Here is a 27,809-nt window from a genome sequence, read left to right as displayed (position 1 = left end):
GCAGAGGGAGGAGGATGCATAGTGGAGCACTCACAGGGACACTCATCTCCAAGAACCTCAGTTACTGCACAAAGTGAGTAATCTTCTCTTCTTCAAGAGATGTCCCTGAGGGTGCTCCATTCCAGGTGACAGTAAAGCAGTGCCCTTTAGGATGGCAGGGGCTTCGGAATAGGAAATACAACAGCGGAAAGTACCACTCGGCCAAGTTGAGTCTCTGTTTTACGGCCTTTCATGACAGCATAATGTTTGGCAAAAGTGTGTTTGGATGCCCTGGTGGCAGCCTTGCAAATGTCTATCAATGGGACATTGTTTAGAAACGCCGTGGACATTGACAGGGACCTCGTGGAATGCACCCTAATGGTTGCTGGAAGCTGAGCGCCTTTTAGCTGATAACATAGTCAAATGCATCCTTATATCAATTTAGAGAGCCGCTGTGTGGATATGGGAGCTCCCTTGGACCGTTCCGCTATGGATACGAAGAGTTTAGGAGTAGCCTGAAATGGTTTAGTTCTGTCCAGATAAAAGGCCAAAGCCCTTCTAACATCCAGCATGTGCATAGTTGCCTCGAACGAATTCGCGTGTAGCTTGGGGAAGAAAGTTGGGAGCTGCAGAGGTTCATTAATGTGGAAGGATGAGTGCACCTTGGGTAAAAATTTAGGATAGGTGTATGACGTTTCACTCTATACGATTTTATGAAAATATGCTAATGAGTTTAAATATAATGTAACTGAAATATACTTCATGCAAAAGTCTCTTGTAAAGTATCATTACAAAGCTTATAAACTACTGTGCATGGTCAACCTATTTGTACAAATGTATCACTCATATCTGAAACTAGAAATATGAAATATAACTCCGAGGGCCTATTGTAATTATGCAAAGCGTGAGCTATTAATGGTGGTTTGGACTCTCGATGACTCCCATTAATCAGGACAATTGTCTTTAGATGGCTCTGTTTTACTGGTAAGTCTTCCTGTATGTGTGTGTGCTGGCAAGTGGGTAATGAAGTCTTACAGTGACATGTGATCATGTCACCTGAACTGGAATCCATCTTTAACCTGGTGCTTTTCCATTGAGAAGGAAGGATGGGAACCCAGAGAGACAAAGGATTCCCGCCTTATGCAAAAGATGTATAAATGGGTGGAAGAGAACAGAGGAGGCAGCCATCATGAGGCATCCCCTAGCTACCACCTGAGCTGGAACAAGGGCTGTACCAGGGGAAAGGACTGTGCCCAGACCTGGAAGGTGTCCAGTCTGTGAAAGAAACTTATTGAAACATCTCTCAGGGTGAGATTTTATCTGTACTCGGTTGTATTACTGTATTAGGCTTAGATTTGCGCGTTCTATTTTATTTCACTTGGTAATTCACTGTGTTCTGTCTGCTACTACTTGGAACCACTTAAATCCTACTTTCTGTATTTAATAAAATCACTTTTTACTTGTTAATTAACTCCGAGTATGTATTAATACCTGGGGGGGGGGGAAGGGGGCAAACAGCTGTGCATAGCTCTCTATCAGTGTTATAGAGGGCAAACAATTTATCAGTTTACCTGTATACGCTTTATACAGGGTAAAACGGATTTATTTGGGGTTTAGACCCCATTGGGAGTTGGGCATCTGAGTGTTAAAGACAAAAATACTTCTGTAGTTTGCTTTCAGTTAAGTCTGCAGCTTTGGGGCACATGGTTCAGACCCTGGGTCTCTCTGTTGGAGCAGACTGGCATGTCTGGCTCAACAGGACTGGGTGCCGGATTCCCAGGCTGGCAGGGAAAGCAGGGGCAGAAGTAGTCTTGGCACATCAGTTGGCAGTTCCCAAGGGGCTTTCTGTGATCCAACCCGTCACAGGGTGCGTAACATAACTTTGTCCTTAAGAAAGATAGTATAAAGGGGGTTGGCCATAAGCGCCTCTATCTCCCCCACACGTCTTATGGATGTGATGGCAACCAGAAAGGAAACTTTCATGGATAGATGTAACAAGGAGCAAGTTGCCAAAGGTTCAAACAGTTGATAAGTCAGGGCAGTTAGCACAAGATTTAAGTCCCAAAGTAGTAGGTGGTCTCATGTCCGGACAGAGGGTGTGGATGCCTTTGAGGAATTGTTTGGTGATAGGGTGAGCAAAGATTGAGGCGTCATCAATCTTTTGATGGAAAGCAGTGATTGCCGCTAAGTAAACCTTCAGTGAGCTAATGGAAAGGCTCAGCTGGTTAAATTCTAAGAGATAGTGTAGTATCAACAGGAGAGGAGCAGATGCAGCATATGCTTGTTTTGTGGTGCACCATGTCATGAATCTCTTCCACTTGTGTATGTAAGTGGAGCGCGTGGAGAGCTTTCTACTGTGGAGGAACCTGTTCAACCTGTTCTGAGCAAGTTAGTTCGTCATGAGAGAGCCATAAAGCAGCCACACCTTGAGCTGTAGCATTGCAAGTTGGAGTGCTGCAATTGTCCCTCCCGTTGTGTAAGTAGGTCTGGGTGGAGGGGAAGAGTGATCGGGGTTGTCCTGACATGCCTGTCAAGAAGGGATACCATGGCTATCTCGGCCATGTAGGGGCTATTAGAGGGATGGTCAAACTTTTTAGCCCGAGGGACATGGCTGGGTATGAAAATTGTATGGCGGGCCCTGAATGCTCATGAAACTGGGGGTTAGGGTGTGGGAGGGGGTGAGGGCTCCGGATGGGGATGCAGGCTCTGGGGTGGGGCTCCAGGCTGGGACCGAGGGGTTTGGAGGGCGGGAGGGGGATCAGGGCTGGGGCAGGGGGTTGGGGTGCAGGCTCTGGGTGGCACTTACCCCAAGCAGCTCCTGGAAGCAGCTGCATGTCCCCCCTCCAGCTCCTATGCGGAGGTGCAGCCAGGCAACTCTGCCCCATCCGCAGAAGCCTGCACCCCCATCCGTGATTCCTGGCCAATGGCAGCTGTGGGGACGGTGCTTGAGGTGGGGGCACCATTGGCTGCCCCTACACATAGGAGCCAGAAGGGGGGACATGCCGCTGCATCCGGGAGCCAAGTAAAGCCATGGCACATGCAGAGCAGGGCAAGCCCCCAACCCCGCTCCCTGACCGGAGCGCAGGAGCAGGGCAAGACCCAGACCCCACTCCCCAGCGAGAGCTCGAGGGCCGGATTAAAATGTCTGAAGGCTATTAGCCAGATGAGGCTATTAGGATGACTCTGGCTCTGTCGGTCCTTATTTTCTATATAGCACTGCTTGCCAGGGTCATACATCAGTGGAAACATATAGAAGGTCTGCGATCCAGTTGATTAAGAATGTATCTCCCCGAGAGTGTTTCCCCAGGACTGCTCTAGAACAGAATAGGGGACATTTGCTGTTGCTGGCTGTGGCAAAACGGTCTATACGTGGGTGACCCCACTGTTGGAATACATGTTGAAGTACTAGGTTGCTCTGTTCCCATTCATGGTCGTGAGGAAACCATCTGCTGAGATCATCTGTCATGGTGTTCTCGCAGCCAGGTAGATATGCAGCGGAAATGTCGATATTGTGATGGATGCACAGATTCCAGAGCTTGATAGCCTCAGTGCAGAGTGAATGGGATCTGGCTCCCCTCGTCTGTTTATATAAAACATACAAGCGATGTTGTTGGCCATCACTCTACGTGTTGGTTTTGTATGAATGGTAGGAAGTGGAGGCAGGCATTGCGCACAGCGTGAAGTTCCAGGAGATGTGGGTAACCCGGTCTCTGTTGTGGACCATAGCCCCTGAGCTGTGCGATGTTGCATGTGTGCTCCCTACCCCACGAGGAAGGCATCTGTTGTGAGCAATTGTGACAGGGGGTCCTGTGTAAACAGGATCCCCGAGCACAGGTTATGTGGGTGAGTCCACCGGGTTAATGATTTCTTGATCTTATGGGGGCACTGTTAAGAGAATGTTCATGTTGTGCTTGTTTGGTTTGTACACAGTTGATAGCCATCCCTGCAGGCAATGCATGTGCAAACATGCATGTTTGACCACAAGTGTGCATGCTGCTATTTGGCCCAAAAGTTGTATGCATTCGTGAGCCGGGGTTTGTGGGCTGCTGCGCACTGTGGCTATGATTGTTTGTATGGAGTCGAATCTATCCCGCGGGAGCGATGCCCTCACTGTTGTGGAATCGAGATAGGCACTGAAGAATACCAACTGTTGGTTCTATCGTTGATTTCCGTGTGTTTATTTGTAGGCCAAGGCTGTGGAAACAGCTTATTGCCATTTGCGTGGAGTGAACGGCTTCCAATCGAGTGAGCGCCTTGAGGAGACAATCGTCCAGGTAAGAGAATATAATTACTCCTTGCTTCCTCAGATGCGCTGTTGCCACTGCAAGGATCTTGGAAAAGACATGGGGTGCTGTTGACTGGCCAAAGGGTAGCACCTTGTATTGGTAGTGGTCCATGCCTAACGTAAATCTGAGAAACCGCCTGTGAGCGGGGTATATCACCACATGAAAATAGGCATCTTGGAGGTCAAGGGCTGAAAACCAGTCCCCCTGTTCCAGCGCTGATATTATAGTTGTTAGAGTGACCATCCAAAATCTTTGCTTCCTTATGGACTTGTTTAATCACCTGAGGTCAAGGATGGGTCATTGTCCCTGCTTTTCTTTTGCATTAAAAAGTAGTGGGAGTAAAATCCTTTTCCCTTGTGTTGTTTGGGGACCAACTCTACTGCCGCCAATTGGAGGAAATGTTCTACCTCTTGGTGCAACAGTCGTTCGTGAGAGGGGTCCCTGAAGGGGTGAGTGGGGAGTATGGAAAGGAAAGTGATGTATAGCCCAAGTGGATGACTTCTAGGGTCAGTGGTAATAGCTGCCCACTTGATGTAGAAGGGGCGTAAACAGTCTCCAAAGAGATAGATGATAGTACCGTGCGTTGGAACCGGTGAGAGGTCTTCTAGGCCTTCAACTAAAGCTTCAAATTTGTTTATTGGAGGAAGAAGGCTGAGACGCCACTGCTGGTGGTGGGTGATGACGTTGTGGGCTTTGTCTTCACAGCTGTTGTTGTTGCTGCTTGTATGGTCTCTGCCGAGTATAAGAAGCATATCTGGGGTGTTGGTATGGTTGATACCTGTATTGTCTTCTCCTTGTAGCAGGGGCATGGATGCCAAGGGACCAGAGTGTGGCTCGCGATTCCTTCATAGTGTGAAGAACCTCGTCGGTCTTAGCAGCGAACAGCTTCTCTCCATCTAATGGGAGGTCCTCCACTGTATTCTGTATTTCACAAGGGAACGTGGAAGATGTGAACCGCGACACCCTCCGCATGACTATGGCTCTGGATCTGGCTGCAGTGTCAGCAGCATCTAGCAATGGTTTGGCCTTCAGAGACTAATTATTTGAACGGTTGTCTCTTCGCCGCCAGAATGACATCAATAAAATCATTAAACTTAGCATAGTTCTTATGGTCATACTAGGTCGAATTGTTGGACACTCTGAATTGGAGAGTAGAGGAAGCAGAGACTTTTTGTCGGAAGAGGTCTAGCCTCTTGCTGTCCTTGTCCCAAGGGGTAGATCTGAAATGTTGTTGCTTGCCCCTTCGGTTGGCCACCTCTACCACCAGTGAATTAGGAATTGGATGTGTAAATAAAAATCTGGATCCCTTAGATGGGATGTAGTATTTTTGATCAGCCCTTTTACAGGTAGATAGTGTTTGCCAAACTGTTTTTATCAGGTCCACGATAGTAGCATTGATGGGGAGTGCTATTTTAGAGGAGGAAGAAGTTTGTAAGATGTCGGTTATTTCATGCTCAGTTTCCAACACCTCCTCAAAGGCGATCTTAAGTTCGTCAGCCACTCTTTTAAACAGGTCCTGAAACTGAGAAAAATCATCAGCTATCATAGGTAGTGGAGGAATTATAGCTTCATCAGGAGAAGAGGAGGAATTAGTGGGTGGCAAGGTGTCCGAGGTAGTATCTACTGCCTGCTCTGCCATGGGGTCCCCCATATGTCCTCCTCTGCCCTGTATGAAGGTGGAGGCAGGATTTAGATGCTTCCCTATGAGGAGTAGGGTCTCTGCTGTGATGTCTTCTATATGTCCACCAAGGGCTCCAATAAGACCAATGGCCTGGATAGGGCATGAGAGGTCCCATCCAGGGAGGCATGTCATGGTCATAGGATGACTGTGGTGTAGCAGTCATGGGTGTTCTGACAAGGGAAGAGTGGTGAGGGGAGAATACCCCTTCAGCCTCATCGCCCTCATCACTGGAGAATCACAATGGAATTGGAGATAGGTGCTGATGTAGAACTGATGGGCTCGGGGAAATGTCGGTACCAAAGAGAGGAGACTGTGGAATGGATGAGACAAATCCCTATGATAGAGAAAAAGGAGTGGCACCGATGGTGTGGGTGCCATGAGAAGTGTTATCTGCACCGTCAGTACGGAGGGCTGCGTGGGTGCCAGTTACGCTGATGTTGGCACTGTGGTTCTGGAGGTTTTAGGTTGCTGCGCCGAGGCAGGAGCGGTCGCCAGTGCCATCTCCGTAAGAGGCGCCAGCGGTGCTGTGGTGGAGCCTGACAACTTGAAGCCATTAGCCTCAGTACCGGGGTAGACGGTGCCGATGGAAGTCATCTTGCGGACGGTGCCAGAAGTGCTGTCAGCACTGATGAGAGTGAGCTCATTGGTGACCGTTTTTTACTGGTCTGCACTCTATGAGACAATACAGAAAGTGTTATTTTGGGGACCTAGGTAATGAAGGAGCCGCTGACCTAGGGGGCTGTTGTCCTGGGTCGGAGGCCGGTCTCAGGAACTTCTCCATGAGTATGAGTTTCAGCCTCAGGTCCCTGTCTCTTCGTGCCCTGGCTTTAAGTTTGCTGCAATGGGCACACTTCCAGGGAACTTGAAATTCACCCAGACAGCGAACACATTGTCTCTACGTTGCCTCTCTACATGAGGTACACCGTTGGAAACCTGGTGAGCCTGGCATAAAAGTGGCTAGTATCTAACTATGGGTTGAAAGAAAAAAAAAAGGGGGGAAGAGGGGGGCGCAGAGAGGAATAAAGAAAGAAATGAAACTTGGCACTAAAATACCAATTATATAAACTGGCTTACACTAAATAACTATTTACTAACCTGATTAAAAACTAGATATGAACAGGACTGTGGAGTTCCGTCTCAGGCCAGAGGAATTCGGGTCGTGCACGCGACACTTCAACAGACAACAGCGTGTGAGCCAGGCATTGCGCGTGCACGACCCATACGGGCACTGCTGTAAAATTCTCCGAGCAAAGGCGCAGGGATGCACCTACACCTGGAGTGGAGCACCCACAGGGACACCTCTCGAAGAATTTTGTCTTCTAAAATTTCTTTACCGAGTAACACCTTAGATTAGTAAAACTGAAGGAATTTCAGTTTACACTTCTCCACTTATTTGCTTTGGCAGTGAGAACAGACTAGGCAATTCCACTAGCAATGTTTGAACTGTAGGCATTGCAGGGAGCAGTAGAACAACATTAGCAGGTTTTTCAGACTTACAGTATAATGCAAGTACAAGACAATTATTTGAGATGTGCCAAAATTTTCCACTGTCATTGTAAACAGGTTGTTGACTTGTTTTGTAAAAAGGTAACTTAACTTTATCTATAGCAATTTTCCCAGGCATTATACTCCAAAATGCTAACAGGGTAACTGATTACATAAAGAAAAAAACTACAATTTTATTGTCACTGCATACTAACTATGCAATGTTGCACAAAGTCTCCAAATACTCTCAGTAAAGTTCCTTAGAAATCAATGGTGCCTCTCTCTCATTTCAGTGCAATGGGTCATATAGCACCTTTCTATGGTAAATTCTGCATGAAAGGTGTAGAAATTTCAGGATATTGTGAAATGGGAGGGGTAAGGAGACTGGCAGAACTTGAAAGGATGCTTATAATAAATTTAAATAAATAAGCAAGCAGTAGGTGAGGCACTTTGCAAACAAGTATGAAGACCAGGTTATTCCGTGAAGTCTAAATAAATTACTAAACTTTTTATACATATATTAGCCTGCAGCTGTATCAGCCTGGGGGAGGAGAAGGAAAACATTCTACAGTGGGTCACATCAGACATAACACTAAAAAATGATCCTGAAACTTGAAACAAAACCAGAACTTGGCTTGGTCTTTTAGAGTGATGAGAACACACAGCGGAAAGAGCACAAATATCTATAGTACACCTCTACCCCGATATAACACAGTCCAATATAACACGAATTCGGATATAATGCAGTAAAGCAGTGCTCGGGGGGGGCAGGGCTGTGCGCTTCAGCAGATCAAAGCAAGTTCAATGTAACGCTGTTTCACCTATAACATGGTAATATTTTTTGGCTCCCAAGGACAGCGTTATATCGGGGTAGAGGTGTATCTAGGATTATCTAATAGAAATGGGGCTGCTGTACAGAATAGGATCTGAACTGGGGCCTGATTCTGATGTCATTTAGACTGGTATAACTTCATTGACTTCAATGGAGTCACTCCTGATTTACAGTGAAAAAACCATCAGAAGTTTCCCCATGTCTTAAGAGTTTATGTAATTTTCTTACCTTGGTGGCTGCTTTGACCATCTCCAATTGGCCTTTGTGGATCTGAATGTTCCAAAAGAAGCTGTTAAATAATTTCAGTAACACCCAACCAGTCAACCTAAGGGTGAAAAATGTTAAACCCAAGAGAAGTTTAAGTTTCATTCAAAGTGGCCTTCCTGTTGTATTGCTTTTATAACCAATACTGTCACACAGAGATGTAGAGTTTGCAACACCAGCTGGTCAGTGGAGTTGTTGTGGGCATAATCAGGGAGAATTCCTTCCTAACATCTCTAGTGATCAGCTTGCACACTGAAGCATGAAATTTGACCATTCCTATCTTAAGATTCATAACTAAAGAAAAATATTGTTAAATGGACTAATGATGGTAAGTTACTGCAGCAAGATGCTTAAGCTGATTTAGGCAAAAACAATAGAGGGTACCTTTGGGCTGATAGCAAGCAGCTTAATTCAGAAAAAAAAAAAGTATATTTTATCATACTATTTGCAACTTGAAAGCCCACAGATTCTTCGTGTTCAAATATGAGAGTATGATTACACTTCATTTTTAAGGCTAAAACCTATAACCCTCGTGTTTTGGGGTGGCATTAGGGTCAGCATTAAAATAGTAATCTTAGGCAGGAAGTGACTGCTGTGCTCATGTATAAGGGCAAAGACTGGGGATCCTTCCCCCGATGCTAGGGAAACATAACCATAGTTTGGTGAACTATTTTTATTACCTGATCAAAGCAGGTGAGATGTTTGCTACCATTTCTTGGAGAATCCTTCTAGCTTTTTTCTTCACTTTGCTGATGGCCTTGAGGTCTGGCTGAGTACCTGCAGCACTTAATACAGAAGCCTCCTCTACAATGGCTTTCTGCACTCTGATTTTAAAAATAAAACACAAGACAGTTCTGTAACAAATGAGTACAGCTTATTGACAGTTGCTAGAAGGAATGAACTAGGGCAAATCTATGGTATAACTATCATAGTAAGTTTGAAGATGAAAGGAAACGTAGATCAACATGCTTTGTGTTTCATTTGCCATACACTGAAATTCAATGGTCATCTAAGTTTTGGTTAAATACTTGTAAAATGAAATGGACCAATCCACAGGTAAACTGGTATCAGCTGGTCAATGATTTGCAGATACATATTAAAAGTTATAAATACAGAGGCAAATATCACTGGCTATCAAAGTTAACTCTTGACAGAGTATGGCAAGTGCTGGCCTTTAATAAGTTTCTCCATTCTAACAACACATCTATGGAATATAAAATTTTATAAGCAAGGGTCTGAGAGCTCTCAGATCAATGGCTGATCAAAGCATTCCTTAAATTTGTGCAAGTATTCCTGGATATTATGGAAGTCGGCTCAGAAACTGAGTGAATTAGGAATCCAACTATAAACATTAGCTCAAAAAGCTACTACAGACTGAGCGCATAAACTGTAGATCCACCTCTTGATAGAAGAAGTAGGGCCTATTATGGTTGCCTCTTGTTTTGTGCAGAGATTTTTTTAAAAAATCTGTAATTAAATAAAAAGACAATATTTCTATTTTTCGTTTTTACTGATTTAGCAAACTCCACTTATCTTAACTGAAAGATTCATGCAGTTAATAGTTTACACTTCTAGAGCACGTGCCATGTTAGGTTCCCAAAGTGCTTTACAAATATTAATCAAACTTCACAAAAATCAGTGAAATAGGTTCGCTTTAATGGGGGGGGGGGGGGAGAAGGGGGAAATGAAGCAAGAGATTAAGGAACTAAGTGAGCTTCCGTACTTGTCCAAGATCACACAGCAAATCTGTGGCAACAGAACACTAATCACCCAACAACCTGTCTTGTACTTCAAAAAAATTTCTCAGGTACGGCCCAACCCTGGAAAGTGCTGAGCACTCCCACTGATTTCAAGGGGAGTAAAACATGCTAAGCCTTTTGCAGAATTGGACTGAAAGAGTGAATGTGGTGTAGAGTTTCTTTTGCTTCTTTTTAATCCAGTTATAGTACTAGAGGGGAACAAATCCTGAGTTAACAATTAGCTTGATCTTTCATTTGGAGTATATTATCGGAGACCGAAGAGAATTATCTCTAAAAGATCCTTCCCAAAAATTCAGAACAAATTCCATGAAAGTAGTTCTTGGGGATTAGAATACAATGAACGTTTCCCCTTTTACAAGCCTTCATTCCAGTTACACTAAGAATATCTGACACATTATGAACTTTGATCTAGATTGCTCCAGACTGTTATGTGAAATGCCACTTTCCTATTATTTTTAAATTTTTCAGCTTACGATCATCTCAGCTGATCATTCATTATTAGCTGGAAAGCTATAAATAGGGCCCTACCAATTTCACGGCCGTAAAAAAAACGCGCCACAGACCATGAAATAAGCCCTTCCCCATGAAATCCAATTTCCCCCTGATGCTAGGACCCCCGCAGCCAACAAGGTTCCTAGCTCCAGTTGGGCTGGGGAGGGACAGGACTGGAGGATACTCTGCAGCTTGAGGTCTTCAAACCACAATTTAAGGACTTCAATAACTCAGACATAGGTTAGGGGTTTGTTACAGGAGTGGGTGGGTGAGATTCTGTGGCCTGCATTGTGCAGGAGGTCAGACTAGATGATCATAATGGTCCCTTCTGACCTTAAAGTCTATGAGACTCAGCCATCCCTTGCACAGCTACTCGGGGGAGGAGGGGAGAGGGAAGAGACCAGACCCACCTCGGGTGCCTCCCCCTGCTGCAGGACGCTCTGGGACAGAGTTGGGTCCGATCTTCCCTGTGCTGCTGGGAGCACCCCAGCTCCTAGCTGCTAGTCCAGGCAGGGCTGAGGGGGCAGGACAGCACTTACCCAAGAACAGCCCTGCAGGGAAAGAGCATCTCTCCCAAATGCAGAGAGCTCCACACCACCTCCACCCCACTTGCTTCCTGTCCCCCTCCCTTTGCAGCTGCCTGGGGAGGGGACATTGACACTTTAGAGCAGCAAATCACACACAGGGCTCAACTCACTGACTGGAAGAAATGAACACTGGGGAGGTTTTGCAGTGTAGTGATCTCAATTGACTGTCTATAAAAAGCCATGTGCAATTACTGTAAATTGATTGTCCAAAGTAAAACAAAAACCTCAAAAGTGATTACTGCAGCGGATCCTGTGAAAGGATTTGGAGACCAAATTCTACATGCTGATGGTGACAAACTATTTTGTACAAGCTGCAATGTTTCGTTGGATCACACATGCCGGGCAATGGTTCAGCACCACAGACTCAGAAACCCATCAAAGCAGAAAGAGGGCTGCAGATAGTGCATTACTGGTAAACAAAAAATTAAAAAAAAAACACATTTCTTCTCTTTTTAAGAAGGTGACAGAGAGCTCCAAGACTTGACATTTAGGTGGATGCATTTGCAAGTGTTAATATGCCATTGGATAAACACAATCACCCAAAGCTGCGTGAGTTCATTCAACGGAACGTACAAAATGTCGGTTGCTTACAAAGTGCAAATAAGCTATGACAGGACTACCATCCAAAGAGTCTTTTGCAATTATTTTGGATGAGTCCACAGATGAGCAAGACAACTAGGTACTGCATGTTTGGTTTGATTTTATTTCTGACAAGGCCAAAGATATACTGACAGGAAAGCTAACAACAATGTTGGCTGACTGCATTTATTTGGATGCTTTGAACTAAACTACAGTTTCCCAAGCGATAATTAAAACTGTCTTAAAATACTTTGTCAAAGTTTGCACTGTATCTGTTAGGTATCTCTCTCTCTCTCTCTCATAGAACTGGAAGGGATCCCAAAAGGTCACTGAGTCCAGCCCCCTGCCTTCACTAGCAAGACCAAGTACTGATTTTGCCCCAGATCGCTAAGTGGCCCCCTCAAGGACTGAACTCACAACCCTGGGTTTAGCAGGCCAATAGCTCAAACCACTGAGCTATCCCTCCCACCAATGCAACTTACATGACAAAATCTTTCAGATTGGTTCTCCAATGTCTAATGCCAAATACTGCCCATATTAGAGGTAATGCACATATAATCTCTCTTGTCTGGGAGCTGTGGAGATGTGAGTTTGGTAAAGCTGAGAAACTGGTCAGCTACATTAAAAAAATCTTCAAACACTGCCCTAGCTGCAAACTTTGATAAAGGCAGCACATTGCAAACACAACTGAAATGACTGAAATTGGGCAACAAAGAATTGCACTGCCCCAAGAGCCAGTAATGACTCGTTGGAACTCCTGGTTTTGGGCTGTACAAAACCATACAGCTCACCTGAAGTACTCCTCTGAGTTAGTCTCAGAAGAGCTGACACTTACACCAAAAATGTAGGTTTTAACAGAACTGTCAACCCTTCTAAATGATGCTCAGCTGAATGAGGAAGTTCAGTTCGTTGCCAAGAATGCCATAGGACTCATGAACTTAATCACTTGGTTTGAATCTCAACATGTCACAATCCACCAAGCGTACAACAAAGTAATGGATGTACTGTTCTGGGCTAAAGCACAGGCAAACGAAAATTACTCTGACAATGCTGAGTTAAATGCCAGTGCTCAGCAGGTGTTTTCTTAAATAGCAAAGAAGCTCAGACAATAACTACTGCTATGGGGAAGAGTCAAGTGATGTAGCAAAAATGGCTCAAAAGTTTCAACAACTTGCAGCAGGGTTCCTAAAAGCAGTGTATATTTTTGACCATGCACAAACACACCTGTTGTTGGTGGATTTAACCTTGCTTAATGCAATCCCTGGCTTTGATATGAACAGTAAGCTGGAGATGCCTGCTCACAAAACTATTGTGAAAGACCTGGACTGTAGTTTGCCTGTGCTACAGTTTTGGAACTCAGTGGAAGGCAGAATCCCCCATCTTGCAAGGCAGGCTTGGCACTGTCTGACAATTCCAACGAACTCCAGGGATGCAGAGAGAGCAGTGTCTAAACACAGGCAGGTGTTCAGTACAGAGACAGGGAATGAAGAAAGACACTGTTGCTAGATGCTCCATGCTGACATTCAATAAATGACATTTGAAACCAGAACGTACGTATGTACGTGTGTGTGTGAGAGTGAGAGAGAGAGATCTTAAGGCTGTGGTTCTCAAGTTTGAAGCTACCAGTTGAGCTCACTACCATACTAAAGTGTCTCAGATGCCTGTATCTACCAATCAGGGAGTTGAGCCCTGAGTGTTATTTGCTGCTGTAAAGTGTCAATCAATAAATCCTGTCAAGTTCATGTGTCCTTTATTTTATTGAAACAAGCTAATAATTGCATCTGGAAGTGGGGGGGTGCACCCTGTACAGTAATCCCTCCCTCTACGGAGCAATGTGGGCAAGAAGTGAAAGGGGGTGTTGCAGAGCTTTCTGCAAGCAGGAGAGGCACCAAGAGCAGCCGTGCAGAGGAAGAGCAAGTCTTGTCCCTCCCCAGGGCAGCCAGGACTAGCAGCTAGGAGCCCCTGGCTATGCCACTCCCAGCAGCATGGGGGAGATCAGACCCACCTCCACCTCTGGGAACCTTCTGCGGCTATAGGAAGCTCCACAGTTGCTGCCTTCTGAGTCCAGCTTGGAAGGCAGCACAGAAGTGAGGGTGGCAATCCCATGAGCCCCCTACAACAGGTTTGTGACACAGACCCCAATCCCCTTTTGGGTCCAGACCCCCACAGTTACAACACTGTGAAATTTCAGATTTAAACATCTGAAAATGTAAAATTTACCAATTTTCAAATCCTATGGCTGTGAAATTGACCGTAATGGACCGTGAATTTGATAGGGCCCTAGTTATATAGCTCTACTATGAACCTGGTACCAAAAGCTGCAAAGGGCTCCATAATAGTTTATTATACTCAGGGCTTGTCCACACGGGATGTTAACGTGAACCTATAGCACACCAGCTTGCTATGCACTAATGTCCCATGCAGACAAGCCCTTAATATTAAGTTTATTGTATCTGTTCCAGCAGTCACTCCAAAGATATGGAGGCTGAAATGTAAAAACCCCACCCTCCCATAACTATTCTATACAAAAGTTATCTGGCTTAAATTTGAGGAATGGGCTGTAATACAGATACTGTTCCATCTATTATTCTAAATATTCTAGCTTTCTGAATTTGCTGTGTTGTCATTCTGTAACAATTTTTGATTAAAAGGTAATATTATGCATGAAACTGGAAACAGACACAAAAACACAATGTTGGCTTATTTAGCACATCTTACCTGCTGCTGTTCAACACATTTTCTGTCACATTGCTGGCAAACATACTCTTATGCACATCTCGTTCTTGCACAAAAAGAACATAACAGAGCCGTCTTGCCAGCCACCCTCTGTACCTACAACATAAGAAAGTTAATTATCAAAATGTGTCCCCAAAACATTGTCAACTTGTAAAAGAATAATTTTATTGTCAAACATTCACATACATCCAATAAAAGGTTACAAAAGTAGGTAAAATTCTTTGAACAGCTACCAAATAGCTTCTGTATTTTCTAATACATCAGAAAATTAACAGTGTTACGGACAAAATATATACATATTACAAGCTACGTGGGAAGGAAACCCAAACCAAAGCAACAAACTTATGGGACATTGGCGTCACAACATTTTCGCACAATCATAAAAAAATTGCTACAGAAGAACATATCTACTGGTATTCTCCTTGGTTACATCTCAGAACTTACATACATTTCGGCTGTCTGCCCAATTCACACAGAGCCAAGTTTTAAACAAATCAGTGACCTTGCTGTGAGCAGCATAAATCCAACTAACATTTGTCAGCTTTTTATAAAAAGATCGAGGCTGAGATTTTTCAAAGTTGCTTGAGTCAGGTGTCAATCCTCAACCAGAATTCAATAGAATTTGGGCACTTAACTCCCATAAGTGCCTTTGAAAATCCTAGCCGGAATTGTCCAAGGGATAACACAACACACAATTTGGATACATCCAAATTGCAGCTGAAGATGTGATTCAAGCACAGGTAGGCCTGCTCCATTACAGCCCCACGAAGAAGTCTTGGTATGAATTCAGACTGCAGGTCCGCACCAGGATCCATGGTGCTGCATCCTCACCACTACCGTTATCCCACTACCTAGAGTAAAACTAGCACAGATATGTCTATCCATCCTGCAATTAAACCTTCACATGTGTAGACAAACCTCATGCCTCTCTTTTCTGCTCTCAAAAATTTTCAAAGGCCTCGTCTTACATTTTATGCACCTTGGCCCTGATCCTGCCAAAACTTATACACATCATAATTACATGCACTGGCAGTCCCAACAAGTAGTCATTTGGGCTCCTCACATGTGCGAGCATTTGCAGGACAGTCATTATTTTAGCCCTTCTGATCCTCTCCTCTCCTCCTCCATTCTCCTAATTCTTTTCCCTTCACACAGATCAAAAAATCTCTCCTTCCTAGAACAACTACCATATATTAACACTACATGCAAATAACCCCCAAGTGCTGAGAATCTACAGTTCCTATCATCATCAGCTGCTCAGCACTTTTGCATATCAGGCTCCAGGTAGCTCAAGTTTGGCACCAAAAAAAAATGAGAAACACACAGTTAGTGGACAGTTAAGCAGGTTGCCCAGCAACACATAAGCAGAGGAAGGGACAGAATCCAGTCTTTAAGGCGGCATTCAACTTCCTTAACCACAAAATCATCCTCTCTCTTCCTGAAATTCCCTGACTCATTTAGCCCCATCTTGGAGGCTGGGATCTTCCAAACAGCCACATTCACTACACAGCCCTCATCCACTCCATGGGCACCATCTTTCCTCTGAAGTGAATGAGACAAGGATCCTGCATTCATATAATTAAAGACTGTATCATATTAATGAGGTACAAGAGGCAGAATTAAAGTTCATGGGCAACCTAACCTAGCATTCCCTAACTCAGAAGCAATCACCTTTACAACTTCATAATGTTCTTTTACACAGACATGGATGTAATGTCCTAGAAGTGGGGGTTTGATTTTCATTGTTGTAGGTTTTCTTAAATAAAGAAAAATGGTAAAAACAAATTAAATTATGTGCAGCTGTAATAATCCTACCCCTTCATGCACTGTCAGCAGGATATGAAGCTTTCACCTTCAGCAGTGCAGCACAACTTGAGCTACAAGAGTGATTGAACTAGATGGCAGCAGGAGAAGGCTGTTATCCTGGTGGACAAGGGGCAGGGTCAAGGGGATCCTAACCTCTCTCTTCCCCACTTCCTTCCAGGTGATAGGGGGAACTCCTTCCCGATGTGGTGCCCCCAAAAAAGAGGGAGGATGTGAGCACAGGGGCTACGTGCTCGGCTATGAGAGGGAGGGTTGTTCGCAGGGTCCAACCCAGTCTTCTGACTATCTACCAGAAAGGCTGACAGCTCCTGCGGTTGCCAGCGCATAGTGTTTCTGGTGCTCTGGCACCACCGAGACAGAGGCCACAAATTAGACCATTCATGTTCACTTTTTAAATTTGCCATCGTGCCCAAATTTTGCTGTAGAATAGAAATGGTGATTTTCACAAGCTTCTCACAGTCAAACCTGAATGGAATTTCATGGGATAAAGAAAAGGCACTTCTCTGACCCCAGAGTTTTCCTCTAGCAAATTTCAAAATCCTGTTCCAAAGTATATGGATGTGGTCCAGCTTCCAAAAACAGATTTCAAGAACCTTTTATAAAGGAAAGTGTCAGGCAACCTAAAGATAGAGGTCCCTGCCACCTCCTCCTATAATATTTAACAAGGTATTTTGTTTTGTTTTAATGTACATGCAATGCAAACAGGCATATAACAATTATAGGAATTTGCAAACAGTTATTTTGGAGATAAAAGCCTTGCTAAACTGTGGACAAGGAAAAAAAGAAAATAGGTTAAAGGGTTTTTTTTTATATCTTTTAAAGCATTTTTTCTCAGTTGTTTGGCAACCCCATTTTCATTGCTTTTCCTTTTTAAATTCATCTTAGGCTTGGCAAGATGGTCAATTGACTGGTCAAATAATGTCAACTGACCACATATTTCACCATGGTCAAATATTGTCAAATATTCCACCAAGAAAGCCCTGATCAGCAGCCTACATTTCTGATTGCATCATGGTGCCATTCTTTAATTTTTTAGAACTTCATTTCATTGAGTTATTTTTACTCAGAAAAATATGAAACACAAGTAACCTTTTTTAAAAAATTAGGCATAGAGTGAGTGGGTATATATATATAATGCTAAGCCTACTGTAGACCATAAAGTCTTACTCTTTTGTCTTACTGTTCTAATAAATTAGCACTTTAAAATATTTGACCATTTTTACCTTAATTGATAATATTTAACAAGTCAATTGACCAATTATTTTTGGACCAGTCATATGCCCAATCCTAATTAATTTTAAGGGCAAAGTTGAGAAGGGAAATTTGTTGCTATCAAACAACTTAGTAATTGTGAGTACATCAACAGATCAGAACAGAAATATTACAAAAGCCTGTCAAATATTGGCACATTCACTATGAGGCTTAGAAATAAATAATCATACAAATCTCTACTCTCTAAATGGGAAATGGCCATCAGACAGTAGAGGAAATTGCATACTGTATACATAGGGATAAACTGTATATTATGTAAATTAGATACCTGCAACCAATTAGAGCACAAGGATTTTCTGTGGGAAAAACTGTAGTTAGGAATCAGTAACTGTCTAGCATCCTTCGAATCAGATTGGCTGAGATTTCCATTTCAGTAGAATACTAAATTCAAGGGAAATGCTACACTGTCAAAAGGAAGAGGGGCTGAAATAAAATGATAAAGGAATAAGTTGTTACTGGATGGTATTCATTAAGGAGTTCCAAAGGAACTTAAAGTGGTAGGCTGAACTACAAACATTCATTAAAATCAGTGAATACAGTCACTGTTCACTAGCAGTTAGAAAAATCACTTTTTTGATTTTGAAAATGAGCAAATGTGGTATGAAAGTTATTGAGAGATTAAATATGGGACCCCAAAAAAAATCATTTACATGTTCACTACAACTACACTATGAGTTAAACACATTTTGTTGTTTACGGGAAAATGGTTCAATGAATCAATTGGTTTTACATTCCTGTATTACATAACCCTGAGCTATCGAGACCACTCAAGGATTTGACCTAATTTTTTTTTTATTTTAAATGGAATTTCAGATATTTTTCAGTATTGTAGACCACTGATTACACACACAAAATAATCAATTATATCAATAGACAATAGTCTCCAGTATTAACCTCCAGGCCTATCCTCTCTCTCAAGTACAGCACAACACTGTCTTTCTTTCACTCAGACATTTTTGGCTCGTTTCCTTGTCTACTAGCCTGTCCCTGTTTGTTCTGAATCTACAATGAATACTACAGAATCTTATGTTAATTATGATATCAGGAGAATCAACTTTGCAGGCAGGCAGGCCACAGAAACATTTTTCATTTACTTCAAAATGAGAGTATCATTACCCTAAGACAAAACTATAAAAATGGAACAAAAATGCATTATCCAGTTAAATACCTGAAACACACGTATCAAAGAGCTGTACTTTGCTATCATGGAAGGACAGGCTCAACCTATAACTGCTATTATCCTATGTATACCAACAGTGGCCAAAGTGTAAGCAAATGCCACAATGCAGCATGCAGTCACACAGTCAACTCAAGGATGCAACAGCCACTTTCACCTTTAATCTATTGCTGCTCTCATCTTTAATACAGGGATGCGTGCCTAGCCATTCAGATCAATATCTGTGGGGCATGCACACTGTGACTCACACCCCAATGTCTTACGGTCAAAGGAAATTGAAATCTGCTTTACATTATGCAAACTAGGTGCCATCTTCACACTCCTTGTATGCAGCCAATGTAGCTAGACAACCTTGGGACTGCTCTGAAGTATACAACCAGTTTACACACACAGTCTGTAGTTAACAGCGTGCCAAAAAAAGACAGGTTTTATTGTTGCTATAAATTCACACAGATTCAAGCATACCAAGAAAGCATTCTATGCCTCAGGAAGAGGTTAAATCTTTCTTGGTGATTTCTCTGCCAAGAGATCCACTAAGTTAGAAAGACAAAGAAAATGTAATTAATTATGCTGGAAATAGTTTAACTTACCTTGTGTGTGTTTCATTGATATAGATGACATTGCGCAGGCCCAAAGAAGGAATACTAGCATTGAAAAGTTTATCCTACCAAAACAAAAGGAGAGAAAAGAAATAATTGGAAAGCTTCTCTCTTATATAAGAAGAGTCATTCCTTCACATTAATAATAATGTAAATTGTTTTTCCCTCTTCATATATGAAGATAAAGTGGCAGAGGTGTTATGTGACTTGTTCTTGACTACAGAATAAATCAGTACTAGCGCTGGGATTTAAACTCAGGAGGCCCTATCTCCCAGACCTTTGCCCAGGCACATTCGGTTCATCCACGATACTTTACTGCACCTAGAAAACTCAACAGTGCCTCCCCCTTGGAAGTGGATGAGGATCAGGAAATGTAATGAGCATGGGTATAAGTAACCCTCACTTTTTACTGAAAAAACACTGTGGTAACACTGTGGTAACACTGAAAATCAGTGAAAAACCACAGAAAAACAAAAGAAAGGTTAGTTTAATCCAAACTGGTTTAACCGGTCTAATCTCTTAAATGGGAAAGCAATGGGTGTTATAGAATACCAGAAAATAGGAGTCAACAGAAGAAAAAGTGTTCTTTTGTCACTGACGTCAACAAATACTTATTAAAGACAAATACAAGTTACTGGCCTCACTACAGTAATAGCTGGATAAAATGTAAGGAGGTCAGACTAGAATCAGATAATCTAATGGTCCCTTCTGGCCTTGAACACTGTGAATCTATGAAATACAATCAAATAAAGATAGAGTACATATCTGACAAGTAAAAATGTGCCATTTCACACAATCACACCTTCAAAGGGAGCTCATTCACTATAGTTAAAAAGTCTGGCTGAACACTTTAAAGTCATCTTGCAGACCATCTGTTACTTGAGCATCTTGATACTGCTCCCAATTGACAAAAAAAAAAAATCACAAAAACTACTCTAACTGGCACTTCTTGTTGCCATGGTTAAGCAGACAAGCCAAGAATTGTCTGGGTCTGAAAACACCATTGTCTTCTCAAACCTACATGTGGTTCCTTCATGTCAATGGAGAAGCATATTGGAGAATACAAGAAGCTTTCAAGACCAATGGCCAGACTGTAATCATTCTATGGATACAGAGGAGACATTAAAATTTCATTTTGGGAGATTAATACCTTTCATGAGTATTAAATTTACATCAACAACATGTATTTTAAATAATCTTGCACAGCAAATGAGTTTTTCACCAAACTCTCAAACAGAATTTAGTGCAGGTAATTCTGCCCTGGAAGTCAGACAAGACATCACAAAAGGTCTTTTTCATCTCCAAATGTTATCATAATGTTTTGGGAAAGGTAATCTTAACTATCAAGCAAACAAAAGAGAAGTAACAATCAGCCTGCCTGTACAGATTAACAACATTGTGACCTTAATTTTGAAAGTGAGGAAACTATTGAAAAGCCATACATTGTAATCATGTTTCTACTTCTTATTGTCAAACATAATCCAGTTCATAATCTTCTTACCCGGCTTTGAGGAGTACACATGTAGCAACAGCGCCCCACAAATGGCCTTTTTCTGCTCAGTAGTGTCTCCTTCCATTTTTTCCATTTTAAAGTCGCAGATCGGAAGACAGTAGGCCTCGAATTGCACTCTCCCTAGGAAAACGACACCACACCTCAGTGTGAAGACACACAAAAAAATGACACAATTATCCACTATTGAGAATTTAAAGATTTTAAGGCTACCACCAGGCACCACTTATTTTTTTTAAACCTAAGGCCAATAGAAATGTTTCCATAAATTTTTTTTCTAAAATTCCAACTAATACAAACAAAACACCCTATATTCTGCTGCACTGTTTACTTCCCTAACGCTGCATTATTGCACTGATGCTTGCAAAGCTGAAAATGAAACTGATATTAAGCTAACTAGAAACAGATGAGAAATTAACCAGTGTATTTTCATGTTCAGAAATGAGAGAAGTGTAAAAAGTTAACAGAAAGTATAGTGAACAGTAAATCAGATTTCATTTTAATAATTTAGGGATGTTCATAATGTAAGCAAGGAAATTTGAATTTTAATTACTTGACGGACAATGTCCTTGTAAAATTGTAAGATGACTGACTATATAAGAACTTCAACTCTACAGTCCTTATAGGTTATGTTTCAACAACCACATGCAAAGTAATATGCAAAAATAACTACCTCCTCATGCTGATTTTTAAAGATTCCCAAGTACAGGAAATCAATAACAAGAAAGCTGTTTTCTTTTTTATGATTAATTAGAAAAACAATGCCATGGCATTCTTAACTACAGTAGCGACATGGTTAAACATGCATAATTCCCACTGAAATCAATGGGAATATTACTTGCCTGTGGATGCTGGCTCAGGACCATTGTACTCAATGGAATTACAAAATCATCTGATATAACATTGATATAAAAGGACAGCCATATAACCCAAAAGAGAAAAAAACAAAATAAGCCCAAATATGTTAAAAATGATACATGAAAGGGGAGCAAAGCAGACTGCAGCCAGTACCTTCAAAGCAGCATAAATGTTAGAAATCCTAAAGATGGGTTATCATACACTCAGCTAGAAAACCACATCATTCAGAAACAACCAGAAAGTCAAAAGCAAGGCAGAAGTTCATATTAAAAATTGAAATGTTCAACAGGTAATAGCATGAATTGACTAATGTTCCTACCCTAAAGAAATTTTTTCAGAAACGAAATAAGCATCAAAATGCTGTCCCTTCACCAATCCCATCTATTACCAATACCACAACCAAACGGTCACCATCCCAGCTCAAAACCTTGATGTCAAAACCCTCACATTTAGGCCCTTGCTAAAACCTGTTACTACTTTCTCTATCAAATTCCCTTCCTTTCCATCTTGTGCATGCCATTATCCCCATTATCATGATCTTGTCTCAATTGCTGCAGCCTGCCCCCTGCCCCCATCCTCTCTCTCAACTCTGACCATTTTCCAACTCTTCTTCCGTATCAAGTTCCACGTTCAAACTCCTCATCTTTAGAGAACTGCACAATTCCACCCTGCCTACATTGCTACATCATCTTCTCCTACACCCATATTGCTCCTTATGCTCCTCCCAACCTACTCTGTTCGCTACCCACTTTGTATATTCCAAATCCTGAATCCTTTTCCACAGCATCCTGTACAACTGCAATAGCCTCTCTATTAATGTCCACCAAGCTCCCTCCAGCTCTTCTAAGAAACCATTTCAAGAGCTATATCCAATTATTAATAAATATACTATGAGGCTCTAAGGACATTAACACCATTTCTTTCTACGCCTGACAAAATGAAGGCATTCTACTGCCTAGCAATGCCGGCCTCTGCCACAGCATTATACTCTTGGTTCATCACCAACGTCTAAGCCAAGTACTGGAAGAAATTGTGTAATGTACATAGGAGATAAAATTCTTATCCTCACTCCTCACGAAAAGAAAAGAAAAAAGAAAAGAAAATTCCATTTTATACTTTAAGGAAAAATAAAGCAAATCTTGAGGACTGATGTCCATATTTTTACTTACCCATTCTTCACTAGAGTGCTTACATCTAGTGACAGCATATTCTACTGAAGAGGACAAATAGGAAACATCTATTGTTCCAAGGGACAAAGCAGCCTCATCCATGACACAGGACAAATTTAAGACCATGGGCTAAAAGGTAAAATGTGTATTTTTGTGAAGGGTAATTAACAATTTTAAATAATTAATCATAAATTGGCTTCCTGTATCAATGCATCTCTCGCAAAATTCCTGGTTGACTCTCTCGGGTTTTGGTACAAGCAGCTGTACCAACACAGTAAATGGACAAAATAGCGTGCTCAGTACGTCTAGATGAAGAGACCCATTAACACCTTGCCCACATTGCCTTGTACTAACCCAAAGGATACCTCTGCTCTAGAAGTTACTCACACTCCTCTTATACTATACAACATTCCTCTTTTATCAGTTGTCTCTGGGGGACATCTTTCTTCCATAAAGTCTTTCAGAAATGTTTTCTCCTTGCACCATCAGCCAGTGTATTCCATGTGTCTGAGCTAGACTAAGTGTCCAAACTAGATTTAAAACTCCTTGGGGCAAGGTTCATACTATATGTGCATGTATAATTCCAAACTCATTACTGGCATGCAATAAACAATATTAAAAATCCAACACAAGTCCATGTTGCATGGGAGAAGCCTGCATTAAGATAATACTTTTTAAATAGACTATTTCTTCATCAATATAATAAATTCAGTTAATATCACCCCATGAAAGATTAATAAGCCAAGAAGTCAAAAGCATTAAAAGAAGTGTTACAATGAACACTTGCACAAGACAGACATTTTGAAATCAAGTAGTAGTATTCACTACAAACTGTGAGTTATATTTCATAAAATAATACTGGATATATTGAATATAAATGTATAAGAGTGGCTGATTCTTTCATTTATTACCACAGAGAAATATTTTAAAGCCCAGATCCTGCAAATACATATAGGAGTACTCTCCACTGAACTCAATGGGCTTATTCTTGTCTATAAATGTTTGCAGGCTCAAAGACTAAAATCACTAATCCAAAATTTTACTTCATTTAATCTCCATCCCAGGCAATCAATCAGCCTCAGCACAGGGAAATGGACTAGATGAAGTCTAGCAGTCCCTTTAAGCCCTACATTTCTATGATTCTAAACAACCAGTCAACCCTGGACCCATCCTGCAATCACTCCACACACAAAATTCTCAACTTCAATGAAAATTTTAAACTTGGGCATTTTACAGGATTAGGCCCTTTGGCCCCAATCCTGAAAAGATTTATTCACATGCTTAACTTTACACATTGTGAGTACAAAAAGTTACACATGAATAAATCATTGCAGGTTCATGGACTTTATTTGCCTTTTGCTTTACTGGGTCTTAAGCACACTAATACGCTAAGTAGCCCATAAATACAAATACGATGCTCATACATATTCAGAAAGGTATGTCCCCTAATTCACTTCTGGGTCACCTTGGCCACATTTGTGTGCACACACAACCACTTGAAGTCAAACACTGGATATAAAAAGAAATGGAAATTTCATACATAAATCTACAGAGAAAAAAAAATTCTTCCAGCACCTAAACCCCATTGAACAGCTTATGCCTTGAACCAGCTTCAATAAATATGTCAATCTAATGTGAATCAGCAAGGCGTAAAAATACACAGCAGACTCAGATGATCTGCCAAAAATAAAAATACAAACGCTGAGCACAAGTATGTGGTGTAGAACGTCCCTGAGCAATAGGGGGGCACATTGCCAAGGGGACTGCGCTGAGCTCACACAGAGGCAATGTCAGAGGAAGAGCAGACCATACTGGCAATGAAACTGCACTGTCCTACTGAAGCTCAGGTGGAGTTGGGCAACAGCTATGACAGAATCACAAGATGCAATAAACGTTTGTGGCTCCATTAGTCTGGAATGGAGTGAGCAAAAAGGTGCATGAGAGGGCAAAAAGAAACCAATCTTAATAAGGCTCCTAGCATCTAATTCCAATCTTCAATACGGAGTACAGCTTGAATCTCTGCAGCTCACTGAATGCTTCATCCCATTCCAGCCCTACAGGAAAGGCAGAAGCAACCCATAACCGCCCCCCTCCAATACACACTAACTTCCCCTGCACCCTACACACTATACCTCCATGCCTCTACCCCCAGCATGCATCCCCCACACCCACTACACACACACTATCCCCCATGCTCCCACTCACGCTATTCCCTTGTACCACACAACCCCACCCATGTTACTCCCTCTGTACCCTCCCCCCATCCTCCCTGGGACCCCCACACTAGGACCCCTGTGCCACCTCCACTCACCCCTCCCCACCCCACACACTATACCCCCTGCCTCTACCCCCAGCATGCATCCCCCACAGCCACTACACACTATCATCCGTGCCCCCACCCACACTATTCCCTTGTGCCACACTGCCCCCACCTCTGCAACCCCCCACATTATTCCCTTGTGTCACACTGCCCCCACCTCTGCAACCCCCCACATTATTCCCTTGTGTCACCCTGCCCCCACCTCTGCAACCCCCCACACTATTCCCTTGTGTCACCCTGCCCCCACCTCTGCAACCCCCCACACTATTCCCTTGTGTCACCCTGCCCCCACCTCTGCAACCCCCCACACTATTCCCTTGTGCCACACTGCCCCCACCTCTGCAACCCCCCACACTATTCCCTTGTGCCACACTGCCCCCCACCTCTGCAACCCCCCACACTATTCCCTTGTGTCACACTGCCCCCACCTATGCAAACCCCCCACACTATTCCCTTGTGCCACACTGCCCCCACCTCTGCAAGCCCCGCCCACTATTCCCTTGTGCCACACTGCCCCCCACCTCTGCAACCCCCCACACTATTCCCTTGTGCCACACTGCCCCCACCTCTGCAACCCCCCACACTATTCCCTTGTGCCACACTGCCCCCACCTCTGCAACCCCCCACACTATTCCCTTGTGTCACCCTGCCCCCACCTCTGCAACCCCCCACACTATTCCCTTGTGTCACACTGCCCCCCACCTCTGCAACCCCCCAAACTTTTCCCTAGTGCCACACTGCCCCCACCTCTGCAACCCCCCACACTATTCCCTTGTGCCACACTGCCCCCACCTCTGCAACCCCCCACACTATTCCCTTGTGCCACACTGCCCCCACCTCTGCAACCCCCCACACTATTCCCTTGTGCCACACTGCCCCCCACCTCTGCAACCCCCCACACTATTCCCTTGTGTCACCCTGCCCCCACCTCTGCAACCCCCCACACTATTCCCTTGTGCCACACCCCCACCAGTCCCTCTGCACCCTCCCTCCAACTACCTCCACCATCCTCCCCGGGACCCCCACACTACTACCTCTGCGCCCCCGTTATTACCCCGCCCCCTCCTGCCGGTTTAGAAACCTTCCCCCTCACCCTGCAGCGGGGCCCCGCACACACCGCCCGCCTTGCAGCTTGCAGCTCGCCGACTCCGGCTCCCAGCCTCCCCCGCCCCGCGACTCACGGGTCTGGGCCCCGGCTCCTGCGCACGCTCCCGGCGGCGGCCGCGCCAGAGACTCTGTCAGAGCCTGGCACGAGGACTGGCGGCGGGGGCGCGGGCCTGACGCAATTCCTGAGCGCCCGTCTCCATGGTGCGGAGCGCACGCCGGCCCCTCCCCCTCCTCTAACCCCGCCCCCCAGTCACCCCCAGCCCCTCCCTGCAGCATCAACCCCCCTCCCCGGGACACCCACCTCTAACCCCGCCCCCAGGCACTCCTAGCCCCTCCCTGCAGCATCAACCCCCCTCCCCGGGACACCCTCCTCTAACCCCGCCCCCAGGCACCCCTAGCCCCTCCCTGCAGCATCAACCCCCCTCCCCGGGACACCCACCTCTAACCCCGCCCCCCAGGAACCCCCAGCAGCATCAACCCCCCCACACAGGGACACCCTCCTCTAGTCTAACCCCGCCCCCCAGCCCCTCCCTGCAGCATCAACCCCCCTCCCCGGGACACCCTCCTCTAACCCCGTCCCCCCAGGCACCCCCAGCCCCTCCCTGGGACACTCGCCTCTAACCCCGCCCCCCAGGAACCCCTAGCACCCCTCCCTGCAGCATCAACCCCCCTCCCCGGGACACCCTCCTCTAGTCTAACCCCGCCCCCCAGCCCCTCCCTGCAGCATCAACCCCCCACACACGGACACCCTCCTCTAACCCCGCCCCCCAGGAACCCCCAGCCCCTCCCTGCAGCATCAACCCCCCCCTCCCCGGGACACCGACCTCTAACCCCGCCCCCCCCGGCACCCCCAGCAGCATCAACCCCCCCACACACAGGGACACCCTCCTCTAGTCTAACCCTCCCCCCAGCCCCTCCCTGCAGCATCAACTCCCCACACACGGACACCCTCCTCTAACCCCGCACCCCCAGGTACCCCAGCCCCTCCTTGCAGCATCACCCCCACACATACACAGAGACACCCCTCCTCTAACTCTGCCCCCTAGGCAGACCCAGGATCTCCAGCCCCGCACTGACCCCCGCCTGTTACTGCACTTCCAACCCCACCAGCCCCACACTGAGCCCGCCTGACTCTGTACCTCCAGCCCCGCACTGACCCTGCCTCTCTCTGCAGCTCCAACCCCCCAGCCCCACACTGACCCCCGCCTGTCACTGCACTTCCAATCCCCCCAGCACCTCCAACCTCCCCACCCCAACACCTTCAACCCCACAGTCCCGCATTGAGCTCGCCT

At 44.3% G+C, this 27,809-nt stretch overlaps 1 protein-coding gene across 4 annotated transcripts in view; it reads right to left on the bottom strand.

Annotated features, from left to right (window-relative positions):
• The window catches only part of GPAM (glycerol-3-phosphate acyltransferase, mitochondrial), a 48,273-nt gene extending 21,594 nt beyond the window's left edge, over positions 1–26,679 (bottom strand). Inside the window, exons 1-7 of one of the 4 annotated variants that reach the window (XM_045025212.1) lie at positions 26,592–26,679; positions 23,091–23,219; positions 21,055–21,186; positions 19,545–19,618; positions 14,664–14,777; positions 9,208–9,351; positions 8,492–8,588 (exon numbers count right to left, since the gene is read on the bottom strand). In XM_045025212.1, the coding sequence (XP_044881147.1) occupies positions 8,492–8,588; positions 9,208–9,351; positions 14,664–14,777; positions 19,545–19,618; positions 21,055–21,186; positions 23,091–23,216 (687 nt within the window). In that variant the 5' untranslated portion in view covers positions 23,217–23,219; positions 26,592–26,679. Of the gene's footprint in view, positions 1–8,491; positions 8,589–9,207; positions 9,352–14,663; positions 14,778–14,867; positions 14,924–19,544; positions 19,619–21,054; positions 21,187–21,905; positions 21,956–22,240; positions 22,478–22,515; positions 22,645–23,090; positions 23,220–26,591 lie in introns of those variants that run through there. The other 3 variants (XM_045025213.1, XM_045025214.1, XM_045025216.1) reach the window with 3 other exon arrangements.
• Positions 26,680–27,809: the final 1,130 nt, after the last annotated feature.

The sequence above is a fragment of the Mauremys mutica genome, chromosome 7 (assembly GCF_020497125.1).
Source record: "Mauremys mutica isolate MM-2020 ecotype Southern chromosome 7, ASM2049712v1, whole genome shotgun sequence".
NCBI lineage: Eukaryota > Metazoa > Chordata > Testudines > Geoemydidae > Mauremys > Mauremys mutica.
The sequence above is the reverse complement of the archived record's forward strand: the minus strand, read 5'-3'. Positions and strand labels throughout refer to the sequence as shown.